General features: G+C 38.0%; 1 protein-coding gene across 1 annotated transcript; it reads right to left on the reverse strand.

Annotated features, from left to right (window-relative positions):
• Positions 1-885: 885 nt before the first annotated feature.
• Positions 886-18,357, reverse strand: LOC139712358 (stimulated by retinoic acid gene 6 protein-like). Its single transcript, XM_071624191.1, has 19 exons — positions 18,073-18,357; positions 17,190-17,275; positions 16,234-16,376; positions 12,904-13,036; positions 12,126-12,168; positions 11,263-11,388; positions 10,048-10,142; positions 9,464-9,525; positions 9,020-9,081; positions 8,288-8,438; positions 7,248-7,323; positions 6,784-6,859; positions 6,089-6,137; positions 5,573-5,690; positions 4,611-4,712; positions 4,028-4,191; positions 3,538-3,675; positions 1,989-2,311; positions 886-1,188 (listed from the first exon to the last, which is right to left on the reverse strand). Exons 1-19 carry the CDS (start codon positions 18,355-18,357, stop codon positions 886-888), a joined length of 2,535 nt encoding a protein of 844 aa, XP_071480292.1.
• Positions 18,358-20,168: the final 1,811 nt, after the last annotated feature.

A 20,168-nucleotide genomic window follows, 5' to 3' on the forward strand; every position in this document is an offset into this window, starting at 1 on the left:
CAAAGCATTATAATTTTGCATACTGTGTGGGTCACACACTGATTTATCTACGCTGATATGCGATAGAACAAAACTGACTGACAGACAGTCAAGTTGAGTCAAATCTGTCTATGACAAGTTTCAAAGGCCACCGCACACCTTTCGGTCGCACGACTGACTGACTTTGGACCTGAAATAAATAACCTTGTTTATTCTGAGGCTATCGCGATTTATTTCGGATCCAAAGTAAGTCGTGCGACCGAAAGTCGTATAATGTGCGGTGCATGGCCTTTAAAGCATCTTACTAATTTTTCTGTTCGTATGCCAAGAGGTGTACCTCCTTGGTATGACACGATGTGCCGAATTGATAAAACTGCCATTCGTGTAGGATACAGCGATCAAAATGTGTACAACGAAGAGATGGTATCGTGGGTCCTACATCGTACCATGATGAGTGTATTTAACATGATTTGCTGTGCACTTTTAACCTACACGGGACGAGAGACAAAAATCTTTTGTTAAACAACTTCTAAGGTTTCATTACACAAGAATACGCCAGAACATTAAGCAACTCCAACGTCTTATTCGTGTACTTTAAAAAAAAAAAACAGCTTCATAATCATGCCACTTTTTCTGTCAGCTTTGTGCGTCTACTTTCATTGCCTTGCGGAAACAAAGATACATCTGTAGACATATCTCAAAATGCACTATTTTATACATTGATCAAGTTTAATGATATCCTTGCAATGGTCAGCTTGGGTTGCATGACAACAGTTTGTACTTTCGGATTTCCGAAGTTTTAACGCTTGTCAAAATTGCCCATCGGGGCCATCATTGCCTTTGCGCCAACGGTAGAACTCAAATCACACTCAGGATTCATCGTGTTGCAATCTGTTCTTGACTATATTATGGTGGACTTTTTTCCCCATTGTCCTCCATGATGACGTCACCACCGTCTGCTTTCACATCAATGCTGTCTACAGTCGCCATATCAACCATCGCTATCTGGGCGCCTTGACTTTGACCATCGGTACTGCTCTGCTCGGCCCAGCACGTGGACGACCGAATCGAACTCGGCCGCGAGGCGCCGTCAAGTTGGTCCTTTGGAGTTGGACGCTTGCTGCCAGCTGACGTTTCCCCATCGTCTTCCAGTATCAAGTAAGTGGTACTTGCTATCGAGTGTTGATCTATCGTCGTAGTATCAGATTTCTGCACGTTCACGGGCGCAAATATGTATGATAAAGAATTAATACCGGTTCTGCGTAATACTGCTATTTTAAGGTTATTGATCTTGTTGCTCGAAAGGTTTTAAATTCAGTTCCATTTGATTACTTTATTTTCCTCCAACAAAAAGTAACAGTTTGTCAGCAGTACAAGTCATAAAGAGTAATACAAAATAGATGTACTAATTAGGTGATTGAAATTGCGTTCATGTTGCTTATGGATGTTGAATGTTGGTAATAATTGAAAGTCAGAAATGAGATTCATTTCGAAATTGCGCTGGCTTCTTGCCAGTTGTAGCATCCGTGTGCACCAAAAGCAAAAACACTGTATAGAACAAGACTCATTGTTATATAACATACATGTCGACGCCTTTATGAGTTTTATACGAACAGACAATTTCCATGACACTTAAGATAGTTACCATTTATTAAGATATAGAGGAAATCTAGGAACATTTCAGATCGCTTCAAAGTTGGGGTACGGTTCAATCATACAACAGACTTATCGAGAGTGATGACGATAGCTACTTTTTGATAACCTTTGTTCGACTAATAAGGCCGGCACAAAATGACAAGTATTATATCTTTTCAGAGGGGCCGCTATTTCCAAAGATGGAGGGAGTATTCAAAATAATTTTGGTTAAACGAAATTGCTCATAATTATCATTATCCCTCCCTTGCATTTGATTTGATGCCTAGACTTGTCCATAATAATCTAATTGTATTATCAATTCATATCCATCATTTTCAAGTACGGGGTGATGGTTGATTCTTTATCATGGTTACCTGCCGTTCTTCGTCATCCTCGCTGACCTCACGTGAACTGTGACCCGAATCGGGCTTAACCATTATCACCGGACTCCCTTCTTTGTTGCTCTTCTCTCCTCCCTCGTCCTCGACATCGTCCAGCGGTTCGACGGCGCTTTCAATACTCTCCTTTTCCTGCTTCTCCATCTCTTCTCTGACTTGTTTTCGCAGTTCTTCGCGTCTCGCCTCCAAGATGGCGGCTAGTCTGTCAGACAGCAGGTGGTTGTTTTTAAGAAGGGTCATAGCCAGATGCCAACGAATTCGCGCCCTCTTATCGGGACTTCGCCGAGTCGACATGTCCACTGCAACAGAGAGAAGACGCTAATTATACACCTCAATAATCAACCTTAATAGGATATGAAACATAATTTTCCTGCCTTAAATGCATCCTTTCTTTTAAGCATACTCGAGATCTCAAATATAGTGGTCACTGGATATATCATTTTGTAACCAGAACTTTTCCCCCCTAATCACATGCTAATCGGTTCTAGCTATACTACCCTGATTTGCTAGCTACATTTTCTCTAACGAAAAACGATCTTGCTATTATCTTGCATTCAGTAATAGTTTCACATGGCAACTGAAACCTCATTGATTGCCTTATTTTCTCACAATATTAAAAAAACAAAACAATAAAGTATTGCCACCTGAGTTGCAAAACATTTTGAACTGTTGACTAAAATGTCAGTGATTTAAAGCATGTTACGATAACACCTTTATTTTTCTTCTTCTTATGTATTTACATCTTCAATCTCAAAATAAAGTAAACACAATGCACACACACGCACGCACACACTCTGGTTATTTGGGCTGATGATAATCCCATAGATGTGACGTGCGCCCTCTTTGATGGGGACTGCTAAACTGTTAATGACGTTACTTCGTCGACAATCCCCGTCGCAAGCCGGGTCCCTGTCATTCCTAATGCCCCAGTCACATACAAACACGGATGCTCAAGGATAGCTACACGGTGATCCGGGGAGATCCGGGGAGATCCGGGGAGATCCGGGTAGTTTCGGCCTCGATGGAGTGTCGACGAGCGTTGGTATTGCCCCAGTCACATAGTAACACGGATGCTCATCAGAAAGGATCTACATGGTGATCCGGGGAGATCCGGGGAGATCCGGGGAGATCCGGGGAGGTCCGGGGAGGTCCGGGGAGTTCCGGGATAGTTTCGACCTCGATGAAGTGTCGACGAGCGTTGATATGACTGTACACACGGACAAACACGTCATCTACACGGATCAAGACGACAGCTACACGGCAGCCACACGGACCCCCCCCCCCCCCCCCCCGCATTGCTCTGCCAACACGGCAATCCCCGGATGATGCCGGATGTTTTTGACCTCCGAGAGTTGCCGTGTTGGCCTCCCGGATGTCCCCTGATCTACGCGGACAAACACGGATGTCCAAGGATGTCCAAGGCGTCAACACGGATCTCTCCCCGATCACCCCGGATCTGATCCGGGGTGGTCCGGGGTGAGGGATGTCTTTGTGACTGGGGCATTACTGTGCGAAGTAGACTCACCGTCATCTTTTTCGCTGAATTCGAGCAGCTTGTCCTTCCTCTCCTTCTGTGTCTGGAGGAGGAAGTGGCAGAAGGTGATGACCACGGGGTGAGTGTGGGCGACCTCGAGCTGCAAGAAGCCCAGGTAAGCCTTGTAACCTGTCTCCGCGATGAGAAAAATAAACAAAGATTGTATAAAACTCGCATCTAATTATCACACAAAGCACATGACTGTCACGTCTTCTGCGAACAGACCTTAAAAATCAACACTGCGTTAGAAGCAACAAATCGCCACTAATGCACATCTTTAAATGCCAAGAAATTTCTTCGAGAGGTATATTTTACCAAAGCATGCTACCATGACATCAAAACCAGAAGGCATCCAAAGCCCAAGCATTATGTAACATTTTTATCATCCGGTGTGTTGCATGGTAATCTGTCCTTTTGATTCAAGTAATGATTTGCACTAAAACCGATAATGCACATTAATGGCGTTACAGTTTATCATCACCTGAATCGAAGAGTTCGAATCCCCTCATGAGCAGGCACCGGTCTATCCGACCGACGAGGAGCAATCCGAACAAAACCGATTTGAATATCCGAAGGAGACACGAGGCCAAACCGAGAATCACGTTGAAGAAGAAAAAGAAGTACACCTCAACGTGGAAGAGACGCCTGAATCCGATGAAAGCATGAAACGATATTGTAAATTTCGGGATTTGACCAGTACTCAATAATGCTACGAAGATCACTTGTATAGTGCATGGAAAGAAAACCTATCAGCTATGATATTGTAGGACAAACTGCAGATTATGTAAGTCTATCCAAGGGCACACGTGTACAGGTTTTGCACAATTACGATCATATGGAAAGGTAAATTGAACAATTGCGTACACATGGGGCATGGTGCCGCCAGCATAATATACTGATTGGTATACCCGTTTTTGAAATAATCTTATTTAAAATAGGTAAATTAAGTGCGCACAGAATTGTGTCTGTAGATGGGGTCACAATGGCACCACAAGCGCACAACCCATTTTACAGACCAATATTACGTGAGTGCATCGGAGTGCGAGGTGGGTTTTTATTCTTGCCTGTTGTCGATACTGAGCTCATTTCCCTTTTCTCGAAGGTAGAGGAATCTCGCCGAGAAAACTTGAGCGTAGTAGATGACCAGGTACACGACGACAGTCAACCTGTATCAACCGATCACGTGATGACAAAGGGCACGATCAGTCACTGAAGACTAGGTTATGTACAGTAGTTATGAGGATTACTTAATGTATTTGCTACATTGAATGTATAAGATAACACGATAAAGTCAATGAAGGATAGACCAAAATAAACTATTATAAAAGTGTCGATAATGATACACAGTTCTTCCATAGACAGGGTAACTCTTTCCTGGGCCCTGCTTCATAAAGCTGTTCGTAAAGTTACGAACAACTTATGAACAACTGGTGATCAGTTCTGATGTGCTATACTTATCAGAATTTCAATAATTCAGCACAAAGACTGATCACCAGTCGTTCGTAAGTCGTTCGTAAATTTACGAACAGCTTTATGAAACAACCCCAAATGTTTCTGTGTGCTTAGACACCTGAAGAAGATTTGATAAAGATGTATAAGCCCTAATTTTGGGCAGTTTCATGTCTTTTAATCATGCAAGTATGCTGGACACTCCACTGCTGATCATAATAAGGTCTGATGCTACGGACTTCCGAGGATAATGCCCTTTAAAGACTGTTTTGTGTGTGTGTGCGAGCAGTTTTATCTTCACTGCATAACTTCACTTCAGGGCCACCATAAATAACTACACAGCGTTTGTACAGAATCAAGGATGTTTAACCCCTCTTGTGCCGCTGGGTCAAAATGTGCACAAATTTCACACACATACGATGGACCAGAAACAAAATTGGCATACAGAGGGATGACGTCAAAGTCCGTTGTGACGTCATGCGTTAGCACCATACCATGATCTCCTGCGTCAAACACTGCCACGTCGGGCGTCGTAGATGTATAACCGACCTTTACAACTCTTGTCTATTCAACTCACCACTGGTTTTTGATGATGACCCAGACCCAGTTCAATTCTCCATTGACGAGTGGGAGAACGAGGAGGTAGATGAAGAGGAAGACGAGAAGCCAGAGGACGAGCTGGATCAGTATGAAACCTGGGAAAGGAAAGAGAAAAAGAACCATAATGTAACATGTTCTAGCTGGCGCGTAACTAGCGTTGAGGCTAGTGTGGCAGTTTTGCGCCATGAGTATAGATATGTCGCATCCATACTTTCTTCATAATGATAATCATTAATATCATTTATGTCATCTTTTTACATTTCTTATAAAAGCATCCAATATCAGTGATATTGTTATTTGAAGTGCACATTATATGATGATAATGATGATGATGATGATGATGATTATTATTATTATCATTATCATCATCATCATCATCATCATTATCATTATTACTAGTATGTCTCCTGAGATTCTGCTACAGGCATACTGTCTACCTAACTATATATACAGTAACTTGTGATGGAATTGTTTGAGAAGCTGCTGTACTTACCCCATAAGACGAAACCTATGTGGAATCCGGAATATTTGAAGCTGGATACCTATCCCGAGAGAATGATAGATTTCATGACATCAGACGACAAGAGTACGCCACATCAAGAAACTTAAACTGCCTGTGAGAACGCAACACATGTCAATACATAAATGACGTAGACGACACCATGCGCGTTAAAGATATACAATTTTGTTAAAACTAGCAAAGCAGAATAAACATAAAAGGCAACCCATTGAAGCTTTATGGTACAGGAGGTAATATCTGAAACTCTGTATCGCTGACGAAGATTATCGCGTGGATGATCAGTGTGTGGGGGAAACAAGAATTGATAATAATGTAGGCCTATCTCATTGTATTAACAATAATAATTATAAAGCACCATTATAAATACCTTGAAGTGTCCGTATTACTAGCCATAGGAAGAGTAATGATAATAGTTATCGTAGAAGTCGCCACAACAGCAGTAAAAGGTTGCAGTTATGGTGATATTAAGAGTAAAGAAGTGTCATACTGTAGTAGTCGTAGTAGAAATAGCAAAGCACATGTAGTCATAAGTTGTAGCAGGATACTATAGTAACAAGTGAAGGGCCTACTAACATAATATTCTTAGAAATTGTAGTGATATGATTATATCACACCGTTTATGCTGGAATAAGGTGAATCAGCAAAATGTAGAAGGCAGAAGCACTTACCACAAGCGATGTATTCTTGAAGTGCTCGTTTGGGCAGAATGATTTATCCCCTCGCCAAAGGCATATTGTGTTTCTCCTGTGTTATACACGAAAAATAACGTTAACATAGTTCGACTGACGAAGGGCTGATACACGACAATACAGTGTAACGATATGAAGTTGGACCGGCAAAGGCTATTGAAATCTTCCATTTAACTCATGAAGACACTAGTAGTGGGTAAACACGGGCTTTTGGTTAAGGTAGCCTTTTATATTAAAATATCTAAATATAAACTTGAAGAGAATTCATTTTTTCGCATCTAATTCATCATACTCATCACTTTTTAAATTCAAATAATGTCCATCTGCATGATGGTGATTATAAGATGCTAAAATAGTGATAGAATAATTTCTGAATATCACCGGGCAACATTCTGATAAAAAATAATAAATTGCTATGAAAGTTAGCGGAAGGGGTAAGTTACCTGTAGGTGATGAAAGCGATGAAGGAATAGCAGATCATGATTGACATTGAGGTAAAGACGGTCGGAGAAAAGGTGTCTGTTTTAGAAGGAGTAGAGTTATGACAAACTTTATTATCATGCATGAAAAAAAAAAGGAACTTGAGGAGCATAACTTCAAGAATCTGCTGCAGTGTTAACGAATGATGGAAAGCGTCTAGGTTTTCGTCATTTAGATTCTAATCAAGTTATTTACTCTCAAACCATCTTACAAAGGATTAAAAAACATGCTTTATTTCCAACAAAGCAATGGTCCTGTCGACCGTTGGCTTGGGTGTTTTATCAGTAGAAATATTCATTAAAGCGTTAATCTTTTCCTAGTTTTACTATTTCCCTGAACTTCATGTATATCTATGCCACGTGTATGCTTCCGTACGAAAGATATGATGGTTCTGAACTAACGATTTCTGGATATGATGCATGCGTCGCGAACACCTCTTTTTCACGTAGTAGGTACTCTTATACAGGTGACGTTAATCATTCCGTAGGTTTGACTTGTTTGATAATCTGAAATCTATTGAAATATGGTTCGTTATTCCGAAGACTTCTTGTTCCAAATCACACAAATTTCCTATACCTAGCTGCTTATTAAATCGAAAATAAAAATATGGTGTCGTTTAAGCCGAGCATTTGTGGCGTTAATCCCATTGTTCGTTATTGCAAAGTTTTGTTAATCCGAAAATGAAATAAAGTTTGTTTTCTGAAGTAAAATGCAATAAGGTTCGTTTGTTTATCCGAAAATGAAGTGAGGTTCGTTATTCCACAGGTTCGTAATTCTGAAAACGAAATGAGGTTCCCTAATCCGAAAATGAAGTAAAGGTGCGCACTAACGAACCTAATTCGAAATAACGGACCATATTTTATTTTCGGATTAATGAACCTTATGAATAATGAACGGTAACTTCTTTTCTCAGCCACCGTAGAAAAGTTAGCTCAAATCTGGCATTAACTTGAGTAATCAGTACATAATACACTCATGCGTTGTATTGTGAACAATGACTCACAAACAACCGTATCAAATAACTCCTTCCACTCATAGAAGGTGCCCGTGTCATTGTCCTGATTGTAGAACTCGAAGAGGTCCCCGTCCTCGGCAAACGTGGTGTCTAGCCATCGTTGAAGAGCCACCTCCGTAGCCTCGTATATGATTCCCACCTATACGTGGAGAAGCGCACGAAAATACAACAGACAAAAGGGGTATGAGTTTTATATAGCCCTGAAATATAGTCTGTATGATAGCAGTATCCGAAGACTGGATTCTCCAAAAATTACAAGAAATAAGATATAAAGAATCGCTAACTTACATACTTGCACTGAGGGACGGATGCACATCAAACAAACGAAAAAGAACAAATATAAAATTTCAATACCAGTTTATTGAATGATACTTCTATATACGAAATATTGCACAAGAAATAGAATATTACATACACGTATTTAGTATACATATATGTATACACACATGTATATATATATATATATATATATATATATATATATATATATATATAATATGTTACGATATCATCAAGACCATCAAGTGTAGTAATGAGAAAACATTGTCACATTTCACATTAATTTTAATCCCGATGCACCATCCTCTGTTTTGTTCTGCATATGTAAGCAAAGCAAATGTTGTACAGTTCTTCAGAATGCACGATCTGTTGTCGCCTGGCGACGAAGTAAGTATAGAGTTATTATAAATAATGAAAACTAAAAGATAGAAGACTACTTACACAATACAGACACAAAGCACTGAGTCCTATGGTACACACGATTCGACGGGAATACCGAAATCCTGTCGGGGAAAAATAACTCAAAAACATTATTCAAGTATATTGTTATTTATTCCTTTAACTCCTTCTCAGTGTTTTCCTTTATATATATGTATGTATATATATACATCTAATTGCGTTTGTTTTTATTAGTTTTTACTCTCACCTTCTGTTAAGAGAATTCAGTTTCAGTGTGAATAGAATATTTTAGAAAATAATTGTGCTTGTCCTTTTTTTTTCTTGTTGATCTTCCTTATATTCCAGTTGTCAATAGCCATGTAAATCATTCAGCACTTTGCCCTGTGTCAATAAGAGAATTGTGTTACTGTGCGAATAGACTTCTACACAAATTAGAGTCAGCTAAGTAGGTGTTATCAATCTTAGATGAGTGGAAAAAAAACTTACCAGGTTCACTTTCGTAAATCTTGTTTATAAGCTTCCGAAATTTGCCCGGTTCCGGCCGATTTCTGTCAAGTCATTAGAACGCAATAAAATAAAAAATTGATTAGTAAGACATTCATACAATTAAAATCATGGGACACATCGTTTGTATAATCTGGCCCTGTTTAATAAAAAAAAATAATCATGATATCTCAAAAACTGCATGTGGCGGCTACTTCTAGCTGATTATGGCGCACTGTTACCACCTCATGTACGTTTTTCCAGCGACAATAGCAGGCGGTGCCATTCATCAAAAGACATGCTTATAACATCGATATTCGATTATTTGACAATTCCTATGAGTTACAGATTAATGGGATATTGATGATACGGAGTACAGCAGTACAGATTGCCATGTTTTTAAGCTTTGTTTTCTGATGCCATGGCAAAAACACTTTATGTTTTTATCATTCATTCCTCGACAATATCGCTGAAAAGCTCATTGATATCACATCGCACTAAATAGGATAGCCAACATTATGAAGTACACCGCGGTTTACCAAACCACACGATGAGAAAATGATAATAATTTTATGCAGTGTACTCACTTTTCGAATCGCGCTTTTGGAGTGAGGAGATATTTCACCCTTTCGTAGTAATGTGTGTCTTCAAAATGCAACTCGTGAACCTGAGCCTCCAGTCCCTTGTTGTGCATGTGATGTTAAGAAATAAAAATCCATTTAACCCATTAATCTTCTGTGCTTTAATTCAGGATATACGTAGACATATCAACCATTTCTATCAAGGCAGACGGATGAAAAATGAACGGTTAAGTTTTTTTTGTTCTCTCTGTTTTGCTTTGTTTGTGTTTGTTTGTTTTGTTTTGTTTTGTGTTTGTGTTTTTTTGTTTTTGTTTTTGTTTTTGTTTTGTTTTTTTGTTTTTTTGTTTTTTTTTTTGGGGGGGGGGTTGTATTCATGACAACTAAAGAGTCAAATTAATGGCAAATACATGGTGCACACCGAACTCGATAAACATCTGATATAACGAAAGAGGAACTTAAAGACCTAATTTACAATTTGCAGATGAAACAAAACCCAGCATTAGTGCTTCAAAATAGTTCTAAGATATGAGTAAGGGATAGAAACAACCAATGTAAAAATTCTAACTTGTGTAATCGATGTTAAGTATTGTTAAATATACAAAATGTGAACAGCAGTTATAATGAAAATGTTTCCGGAATAAACAGTTATGGTTTAATGAGAAAAATAGTGATATCTCCATATATCTTAAGTTTTATTGGAAACATTTTATATGGTTGGATGTTTTGTGATACAACAGACCTACACATATGCATCAATAGCGATATCTTGAACATTTTTAAAATGACAGTTCCCAAAGGTAAACAAGACTTTTAAGAAGACACCAAAGATGGTGTCCATTATTGGTCTCGTTAATTGTAATGCAGCCAGGCTGTTATCAGCACACTACCTTTCCTGTGCTATACTTCACCAACTTACGAATTGATCTTTTATGACGACCAGGATGTTCCGACCAGGATGTTCCAACATGGATGTTATACCGTGGTGTCTTTGGATACGACGAGGTTTCGTGATGCATTTAACTATTTGCTTGTTTGTTTGTTTATCTAATCCTAGCATGATATATGGAACTGTGCAACATACAAAAATACTAACAGGATAGTGTTTGTGTGGGCATATATACATATATATATATATATATTTGCCTATATTATGTATATATATATATATATATATATATATATATATATACTATTATTTGGCCGGTCCCAAAGGAATTATACCTCTCTCCGTAATTTTCGGATCTTGTGGTTGTGATAGGACCTCTTTATGAAGAGGATGGCGAGTATGACGTACATGATGTAGACGGGAATCAGGATTAGCCTATTAACGTTCCCTTCATCCGATTCCTGTGAGCAGTAGAATGGCAAAAGACAGAGAAATACACTCGCATTGTTTGGGATGATGATAATAATCATAAACCCACAATTAATGACATCACAGGTCCAAAGAAAGGTCCGGAAAGAATTACGACGTCAATGTCAGCGAACCTGTGTGGTACATCGTCTCAGAATATAAGTGATCATGGCAGCTGATTATTTTTAATTTTCCTTTCTTTTCTGTATAACCCTTTAGTTGACAGTTCAATCTATCCGTGTAGCTCATATTACATCTATCTCTCCATCGGCTTTTCATTATAAAAAGATATGCGATGTATACATAGCTCTGTTTTTCACCGTAAGCTTGGTAAGAAGAGTGCGAATTATTCAACCTCGAAAATGCTGTATTGATCAATTCTGCGCGGATTGATTTCAACTTCTGACACAACTTCTCCAGGGACACAACTAAACCAACATGCTTTCGGAACATGAAATCTCATCAATCGGTTACTGGCGTCAAAATTGTGGAATGCGGTCATTAATTTGATATCCAACGCCAATGAGAAATAGGTAGCAGATCGAATGAGCTTCTGCAAAGTCGAAATAATTGTGTGATTCTAAACGAGTAAATGTTATGTCGGGTCTCTTTTAAAGAATTAACTGCTAATATGAAATGTTAAAATGATAATATTCGAACGATTTCGCGGCGGTAGCGTTCTTTAGACATGTTAGAAGGGGCCAAAGCTGAAAAATGCTCTGATACTTACGTTCCATGGACATTCAGCAAGTGTGTACCAGTACATGAAGGCCCTGGAGAAAAAGAAATGATAGAAAGAGAGAATACCGGTACAATGTCGACCCTTTTTGCTGTTCCGAACAATAAAATGTCAAATACGTGGCTAACATCACAAATATTGATGTCCTAACAGACGCATTGTTGAAGATCTAGAGATAACGCATGCGCAATATGATTGACATTTCTCCTTGATATGCTTGGGTAGAGACCTTTAAGGATGTGAAATTTTACTCGTCTGAAATGAACCAAACGGTTGTGTAATCAAATAAAACAAAAGGTACAAAATAATTATGACACAATACAGCATCAATCAGGGTATACCCTATCATTATGTGCCTGAATGTCTACTTGCAAAAGAAGACAAACGTAAAGCACCATTGAGAAAACATGTCCTTTGCATTCAACCTCAATATCGGTCACTGTCGGTGGCATCTACAAAGAAACCCCATTTTCATTTTGCAGTTTTGCAGTTATATTGTCTTCACAATATTAACATCTTAACTCTTAATATTTCAACAAGTCCTATCATTTAACATAATTGTTGATAGTGTCATCAGCCTTCACGTTTTTTTCTTTTATATGATATGTATACTATATTTATAATGTCAATTTTGTTGTTTTTTGGCATCAGTATAAACGCAGTCTCTTTTTGCTTGCTTAGACGGGGATGCAGTATTCGCAACGTTTCAAGAAAGAGAAACACACATAATTCATGTAACGCAGTATCGAATATTGATTTCGTCGCTCACCATTCCAGCGTGTAAAGTAGGCCTATGACGTCACTGACGACCCAGTTTTGAACCGTCAGACTGACCATGATTGGATAATGAGCCAAGGCAATGGCGAACACGTTGACGTAGGCCATGCAGCTGCGCACTGCGCCTGATTATAAGAAGGTAGAAAGTAGCAATAAAACAGATTCACACATTCATTTAGTATCTCTTTCAGACGAAAGGGCATTTTAGTTTTACTTGGTCATGTTGATAATGTTTGTTCTGAAATTGGTCGCACAGATGATCGAAGTGATAAAATTTGTGCCCCGTTAGGATGCTTGTGCATTCTTTCATTCTTTCAAAAACCCAAACACTGGATCCAAGAACTGGGGAACATACTTTCATATCTGCTTATTATACATAAATTATGTGACAATGACACTACCATCTTGTTGCGCATTCCAAAAACATAAAATTGTGGTTGTGATTTGTTCAAAACAAAATCAAACTGCCTTTGGAAGGCAGTATATAGTTCGCGATGGGCACCTGCTGTGAATATAAAATGGTTAAAGGGGTAAAAAACTGACCACCTCTATTCCAGCTCTCCCGTCTCGGCACCAAGAGCTCATACTACTTAAGTTTTTCCAGCCCTGTGTATTCGGATACAGTATAAGCCCAAAGTGACATTTCCCCTCCTTATAACATTACCTTGAATGACATATAAAACTCAATTACTTCTTAATTAGATTGTCGTATATAACAATTACACTGTATAAGGATATGTTAGGACGTACAATTCGTAGTTATAAATGCGCTAAAACACAACTACCCCGGCTTAATGATCAACTTTAAGTATATAAGTATCGATGGCATTTGCGACATCAATCATTAACACGAATCCCCTAAACCTTTTGTTTATCTACCAATCAGTCGTATCGTGGCTGTTTCTTACAGCTCACCCACTGCAAACCTGGGGAATGTACTTCAATTAATCGTAGCCCAACCCTATCGATACGCTGGGTAAATAAGCAACCATATACGAAAGAAAGCATTCGCGGCCCAAAGCCATATTTGCTAAAACTTTAATCTCACCTTATAGGCTGTGCGTTTTCTTGACATGAACTACGCACTTTACAAAAATCATTATTAGAGCTGGATGTAAGAATGTGAGATTTTGTAAGAATGTCTGAGAGCATTCATCGCTTTTAAAGTGCTACAAAAAGTGGGATTGTTGAGGGAAATCATGCAAATGAGATGAAGAAAGAGAGAAAGAGGGACAGAGACTGGAGAGGGGGGGGGGGTAGAAAGAGGAGGCAGTCGATCCCGACTAAGATATCGATCTCTGGTATCACGAAAGTCTATACAGTGATACACGATTAGTCACTTGAAGTAAGGAAGTGAAGAGTAAATTAATTTACTGCATGCAAAACTCCTTATCTTATTGGTTCATATCAACTTGGTAAATTCTATGGCATATCCACAGTGGAGAAAGATTTGGTGGAATTTGCTAAAAATCGTTCAATCTGTTCAAAATCAGGAAAAGATTGGAAAAGATATTTTCACTTTATACAAAAACATTCTTTTCTATCGCTGTTTTTCTTTTTATCTTCCTTACAAAGTGTGCATTGTTTCGTTCATACGTTCATTCTGTATATCACACTTTATAAATCACATTTCCTAGAAATTGTAATACAATGTGAAATGCCATGTGTATACTTTGTATTTTTTTATTGAATTGAACCGAATTGAATATATATACTTCAATGCTTAAAGGGTGTGTACAGTTCTGGTCGAGGTGAGGATTTAGCTTTTAACGTTTTGCGAGATATTCAGAAACCACTCTATGAGATGTCAAAGAGCATGCAATTCTAAGGGGTATCAAAAGTTTATTTGATGAAAATCGGTTTTGAAGTGGCCGAGATATCCAAAAACAACGTGAAACAAAGAGATCCTAATAAAGTTGTGGCCTGTAGTATTTTATTATTATCACTTTTTTGGATATTTCAGCCATTTGAAAACCAATTTTCATCAAAATAAACGTTGAATCCTTCTTAGAATTACATGCTCTTTCATATTTCATAAAAGGTTTCTAATTATCTCATTTAGGAATGTAAAAACATGAATCCCTACCTCAACCATTACTGTACAGCCCCTTTAACGATGTGTGACCAAGTTGAGGATATTCATTGGTTAATTGAAAGATTTAGAGGCTTGTCATAACTCTGCAACAGAAATAAACAATTATAAAATCAAAATAAGGTTAACATGAGTGAGAAGCTTTTATTCTATATCTTTTGAAATACCAGAAATCCAAAATAGAAAGAAAGGTTATATTTCTACAAAGGCGCAGCATCAACGAATATCAATGCGAATTTTGGGACTTCATTGGCTAATATCACTTGCAATCTTGATGTTACACGGGGAGTGACATTGACACAGATGGCACCTCGGCCTTCCCTCATAAATTCTGACAAATTGCACCCTTTACATTGTTGTATCACATTGGCTTGTGATATTTAAGTCTAGATCTATTATAAACTACAACTTCTTCTTTTTATCATTATCATCCACTGCGTGCAAGCATGGCAAGTGTAATGGAGCGCACTCCAGTAAAATGTTAAAAGAACTTAAGAGGTGTGAAAACGGAATCTTTTATTTCTGAATATCGTATTCGACGTAATGACTTGCTTTCGTCAGAATGTGACATATTTTATGTGAATCATAGGAGTAATAAGAGAGGTATGAATAAGGACGGCTGGACAGTCTTGTAACTCCAAAGACCTACCGCAGACAAGCAATAACTCAGCCGTTCAATACCATCTTTAATCTGTTTATACGCAAAGTCCCTATCACTTTAGAATTGCGGTGACGAGAGGGTTAAAGGGATGGATATAGTTTTGGTTGAGATATGGGCTTCAGGTTTCCGGTTTCTTTTTGTGGGATGATGAAAAACCTCTTATGAGATATGAAAGAACATACAATTCTAGGAGGAATTCAAAGCTTATTTGATAAATCGGTTTTGAAATATGTGAGATATCCCAGAACAGAAAAAACAAGTCCCAATAAAAGTTTTGTTAGGACCACTTTGTTATACTTTATCTTTTTTTTTTCCGTCTCAGCCATTACACCAATGTCCTGTATATCAGGATCTTGATGTAAATGCTGATCGAGCTATCCTGAATAAAGACATTTCAATAAATTTAAAAAAAAATAAAAAAAAAATCGATTTTCATCAAATAAATTTTGAATTCCTTTATAATGTCATGTATGCTCCTTTCTATTTCATAAATGGTTTCAAATAATCTCGCAAGAAGTTAATCCCCCATCTCAACCAAAACTATACTATCCCATGAATGTTTATCTTACCTTGCACCATCTCGGGCAAGTTGTCATAGTTCGGCTCCAGGTAGAAGTTGCCCGTGAACAGGTCCAGGATTCCGATACAGCAGATGCCGAAGGCACATAGGAAGGCCGGTCGATCAGAGTAAGTGTCGAGAAGATTCACGGGACTGAAATAAAGTAAAGACACGAAACAAAACAACAAAAACAAAGCAGAAAATTATAATTATAATGATAAATACAACGATCAAACTACAACTCTTTGAAACTCACGGAAGCGTCCAAAAATCCGAAGCAATTCTAACACAAGAAAATTCTTATGATTTGAAGGCATTATTTACCATCTGCGGATAAAATAAAAACCCAGCTCTTATAGTGCTTCAAAAGTAGTTTTAAAATGTGAGTTAGGGATAGAAACAACCAGTGTAAAAAGTTAATCAATAAAATCAATGTTAAGTACTGTTAGATATACCAAAAATGAACAATGATTATAATAGACTAAACCGTGTACAGTTATGGTTTAGTGAGAAAAATATTGAAAACTCCTTATATGTTAGGGCTTACTTGCAAGATTTTTATATGGTAGGATGTTTTGTGATACAACTGACCTACACATATGCATCAAAATGTGATAACTCGAACATTTTTAAATTACAGGTCCCAATGGTAAACAGTACCTTTAACTTATAATTGATTAAAAAGTAATGAAAGTTGAAAAAGAAAATTTCAAGAATTATTGTTATTTTAAGTGGGGTAAAATGGATTCAATATGCAAATTAAAACAAGTTTTGACAATTTCGTTCCTTTATTTTGTAACATGGTCATTCGATGCATAAACTTATAAAGCATATAATTTCATCACTTAAAACATAATTTGTGGTAGCCCTTCTCTCGGGAAGTTTGTATGGCTGTGTGCTATTCGGTTTTAACACAGTGTGTCTATGACTGAATGGAGGGCACTAAGGAGGAGTGATTGAACTTACTAAGCTACGCTCGGCTTCCCGCCACAACAGTTTGGGAAAAGGCGCTTTCGAGGTTGGAAGAAGCTGAAAAATACAATGATTGTTGCCTGCAAGAAGATGCATAAAGGAGTGAATAAATGAAGATACATCGGCATAGCAAATAGAATAAGATGGAGTTAACTCATAGACAAAAGGACAAATAATATAAGGTTATCCTATGAACCTTAAGGAACAAGAACTGTACGAAGGAACCTGTACGTATAAACAAATTTGTTCAGTTAGCCCTCTGTGTGCCACCTTGATTTCCTCTCCATAGGATTGAGTGTAAAATTTGTGCACATTTGACCCATTAGCATAGAAATGGTTAATATTGGATGAATTATTGGTGCTACGTAAATACACATCAGATAGACAAGTAGTGACAAAAATAAAACTTTTACCGAAGATATTATGGCGCAATGACAATGATCATTATTCATGTCTGATTTTGGATAGAGTGTGCAAACCGATGTATTCATCATGTTTTGGGATATCTTCTTTGATTTGTGAAAACCTGCAAATGCACTGATGAAACACATTTCTTGTTGCTAGATCAGAATACATAGTTTTGGGCAAGCTTGTCAATACACTTTTCATTGGAGCTGACATGTTACTACTATAGTATTCATTTGTCATTTGATATCATGCACGAAAGACATTGACTATTTGCATTTATTTACTTGTCTAAAAACTACTTACAGTGAGACACGTTTTCAACGTTTAAAATTGTTACATTTGCTGCACGTGTTATCGTAGTTCAACTATACTTGTGTCTCCATGGTGAAAACTGTCTAGCATTATGGGCCATGCGAAGGTGAATCGAATCAGCAAAGCGTACTCAGAAAGAACAAATCTTCAAACTCACTGCAATTGGTAGATTCCATATTGTCCACTGCTGGACGGTAAACGTCGGATTTTCGCAGGTGCCCTGTGAGATATTTGTAGCCGTGTCCTCGATGTCGGTCCAATTTAAATCGAAATCGATCGGAATGTTCTGCGAGCTGGGGAGCCGGTTCGATCTCGTATTCCTGACGGTCGTCAGAGGGCCAGTGGACTGAACGAAGACGACCACGTAACCGAAGATGCCAGCTAAGACGAACAGCAACAAAATGGATATTCCTGCGAGAGAAAACTCTTTCTTGGTTCCCATGGTGATGAGTTTGTTACTAGAAATATATAAAACTTTTGAATTTCACCACAAAATGAGTACAATAAAGGAAAGTCGATGAAGCAGAGTCAGACGAGATCGAACGCCTGGTCGAAAACATGGAAGTACCGACGAACTTTAGGACGCAATCCAAGTCATGTTACATCACAGAAAGGTATACACATGCTGCTCGGAGTAAGAGCTTTGAAGTATTGGTATCAAATTCTGTATTCTGTTTGTTGTTGTGTGGCAGCCGCAGGCTGAAATATTCTTCTGAATCACTCTAGAGAACCACCACTCTGTTCTCAAGGAGTTTATGCATCGGGTTGGGCCTGTAGTTCCCTGACGTCGTCCATAGAGAAACGGGTAATTACATTGATAACACCCTAAATGGGGGTACAAAGTTCAAGTCGTTGTTCAAATAGTCAAGGCGACGACTTAATGTTTTCGACAGGGCAGATGGTTCACCGTGTCTGATACAAAGGAACGACTCGGGGAAAACAATGAGTGTTGTTTCCAAGGAGAGAGAATGTCTTGCAAAGACCAGTACTGAGTGTGACATTTCTGGTCAATTGGTTTGCGTGTTGCGTCTCAGTTTAACTACACACTATTGACGACATGTATATCGCGCCATTGTCATTTTGGGTTTTCTCTTGTTTGTTATTGCTGAAAAGTGCATATTGATATCGGCATAAGTATATGTTAAGGATAATATCATTCCCAATAAATGCCTATTGAAAAAGATAAGTCCCGGGAAATTTGAAAATGACAATAACACTACAAAATTATGTCTTTTTAACATATTGTCATGTTTTCCTGGTACTTCTGACGTTTCTGTAATTACTGAATCCACATTATATCATTTTTGGGCCAATATACCATGAGTGCGGTCGCATGGATGGTTATGTATCAGCGTGTCCTTGCGTGCCTTATTAACTATGCTTGTTTTGTGCTTTGATATTTTTTTTTTAATCAATTTATTGTCAACCTCTGTACAAAATAATGTATTGGTAGGATGGCAACTGATGATCTACATTTTAACAAACCTGTAAGATCAGCAGTTGCGATCTTGCAAATACATGTATATTTATACAGAGGCTGAAATTGACACACACACACACACACACACACACACACACACACACACAAACAGTCTGTCATAGCACTTAATCAGCCCTTTGAATTAATGATCTCTTTTTTTTTTCAATATACTTTTTTTTTCTGTATATCTCATTCCCCACACTTCAACTTTTTTTTTTTTCACCCCGATGCCTGTACATAAATCCTTGCCAACGTATCAGGGCTCGACATAAGCGAAGGCCCGGGGCCGCTAAAAATTGATGTCGGGCCATGACCAAACTTTCGAAGTGGGCATACACACTGTATTTGGGAGTGACCAGATCGGGCACTTAAGATTCAAAATGAATGTCTATGTTTCCGTTTCTTTTTCGGGCCACCAAAATTTCATATTCAAAGAATTCTGTTGCCCGACCGGGTCACAGAGAGAGAGAGAGAGAGAGAGAGTAACCAACAACACACACATGTACATGTATATAATGTATATATATATATATATATTATTTACATGTATATATATATATATTACGTACATCTATATAAACATGTATATAAACATGTATGATATTGATCAAAATTCGGACATAGGGTTACTGATATCCTCATTATCGAGAAGACGTTTTCTTAATAGGTATCATTTGAAAACATACGACAACTGACAATTTGACTTACTCATAACAGTTGTAATAAATTTATTCTCAAAAAGCATCTGGTAAATATCGTTTACTAACACAAGG

Source organism: Diadema antillarum, unplaced genomic scaffold, assembly GCF_040938485.1.
Source record: "Diadema antillarum isolate AM-2024a unplaced genomic scaffold, OU_Dant_1.0 scf00000041, whole genome shotgun sequence".
Classification (NCBI taxonomy): Eukaryota; Metazoa; Echinodermata; class Echinoidea; order Diadematoida; family Diadematidae; genus Diadema; species Diadema antillarum.

Coding starts and splice junctions, on each gene's coding strand:
- LOC139712358 (XM_071624191.1), bottom strand. CDS start 18,357: ATGGGAACCAAGAAAGAGTTTTCTCTCGCAGGAATATCCATTTTGTTG. Junction 7,324..8,287: donor GTTATTTGATACGGTTGTTT/GTGAGTCATTGT, acceptor CTTCTAAAACAG/ACACCTTTTCTCCGACCGTC. Junction 3,676..4,027: donor ATTCGAACTCTTCGATTCAG/GTGATGATAAAC, acceptor TCGCGGAGACAG/GTTACAAGGCTTACCTGGGC.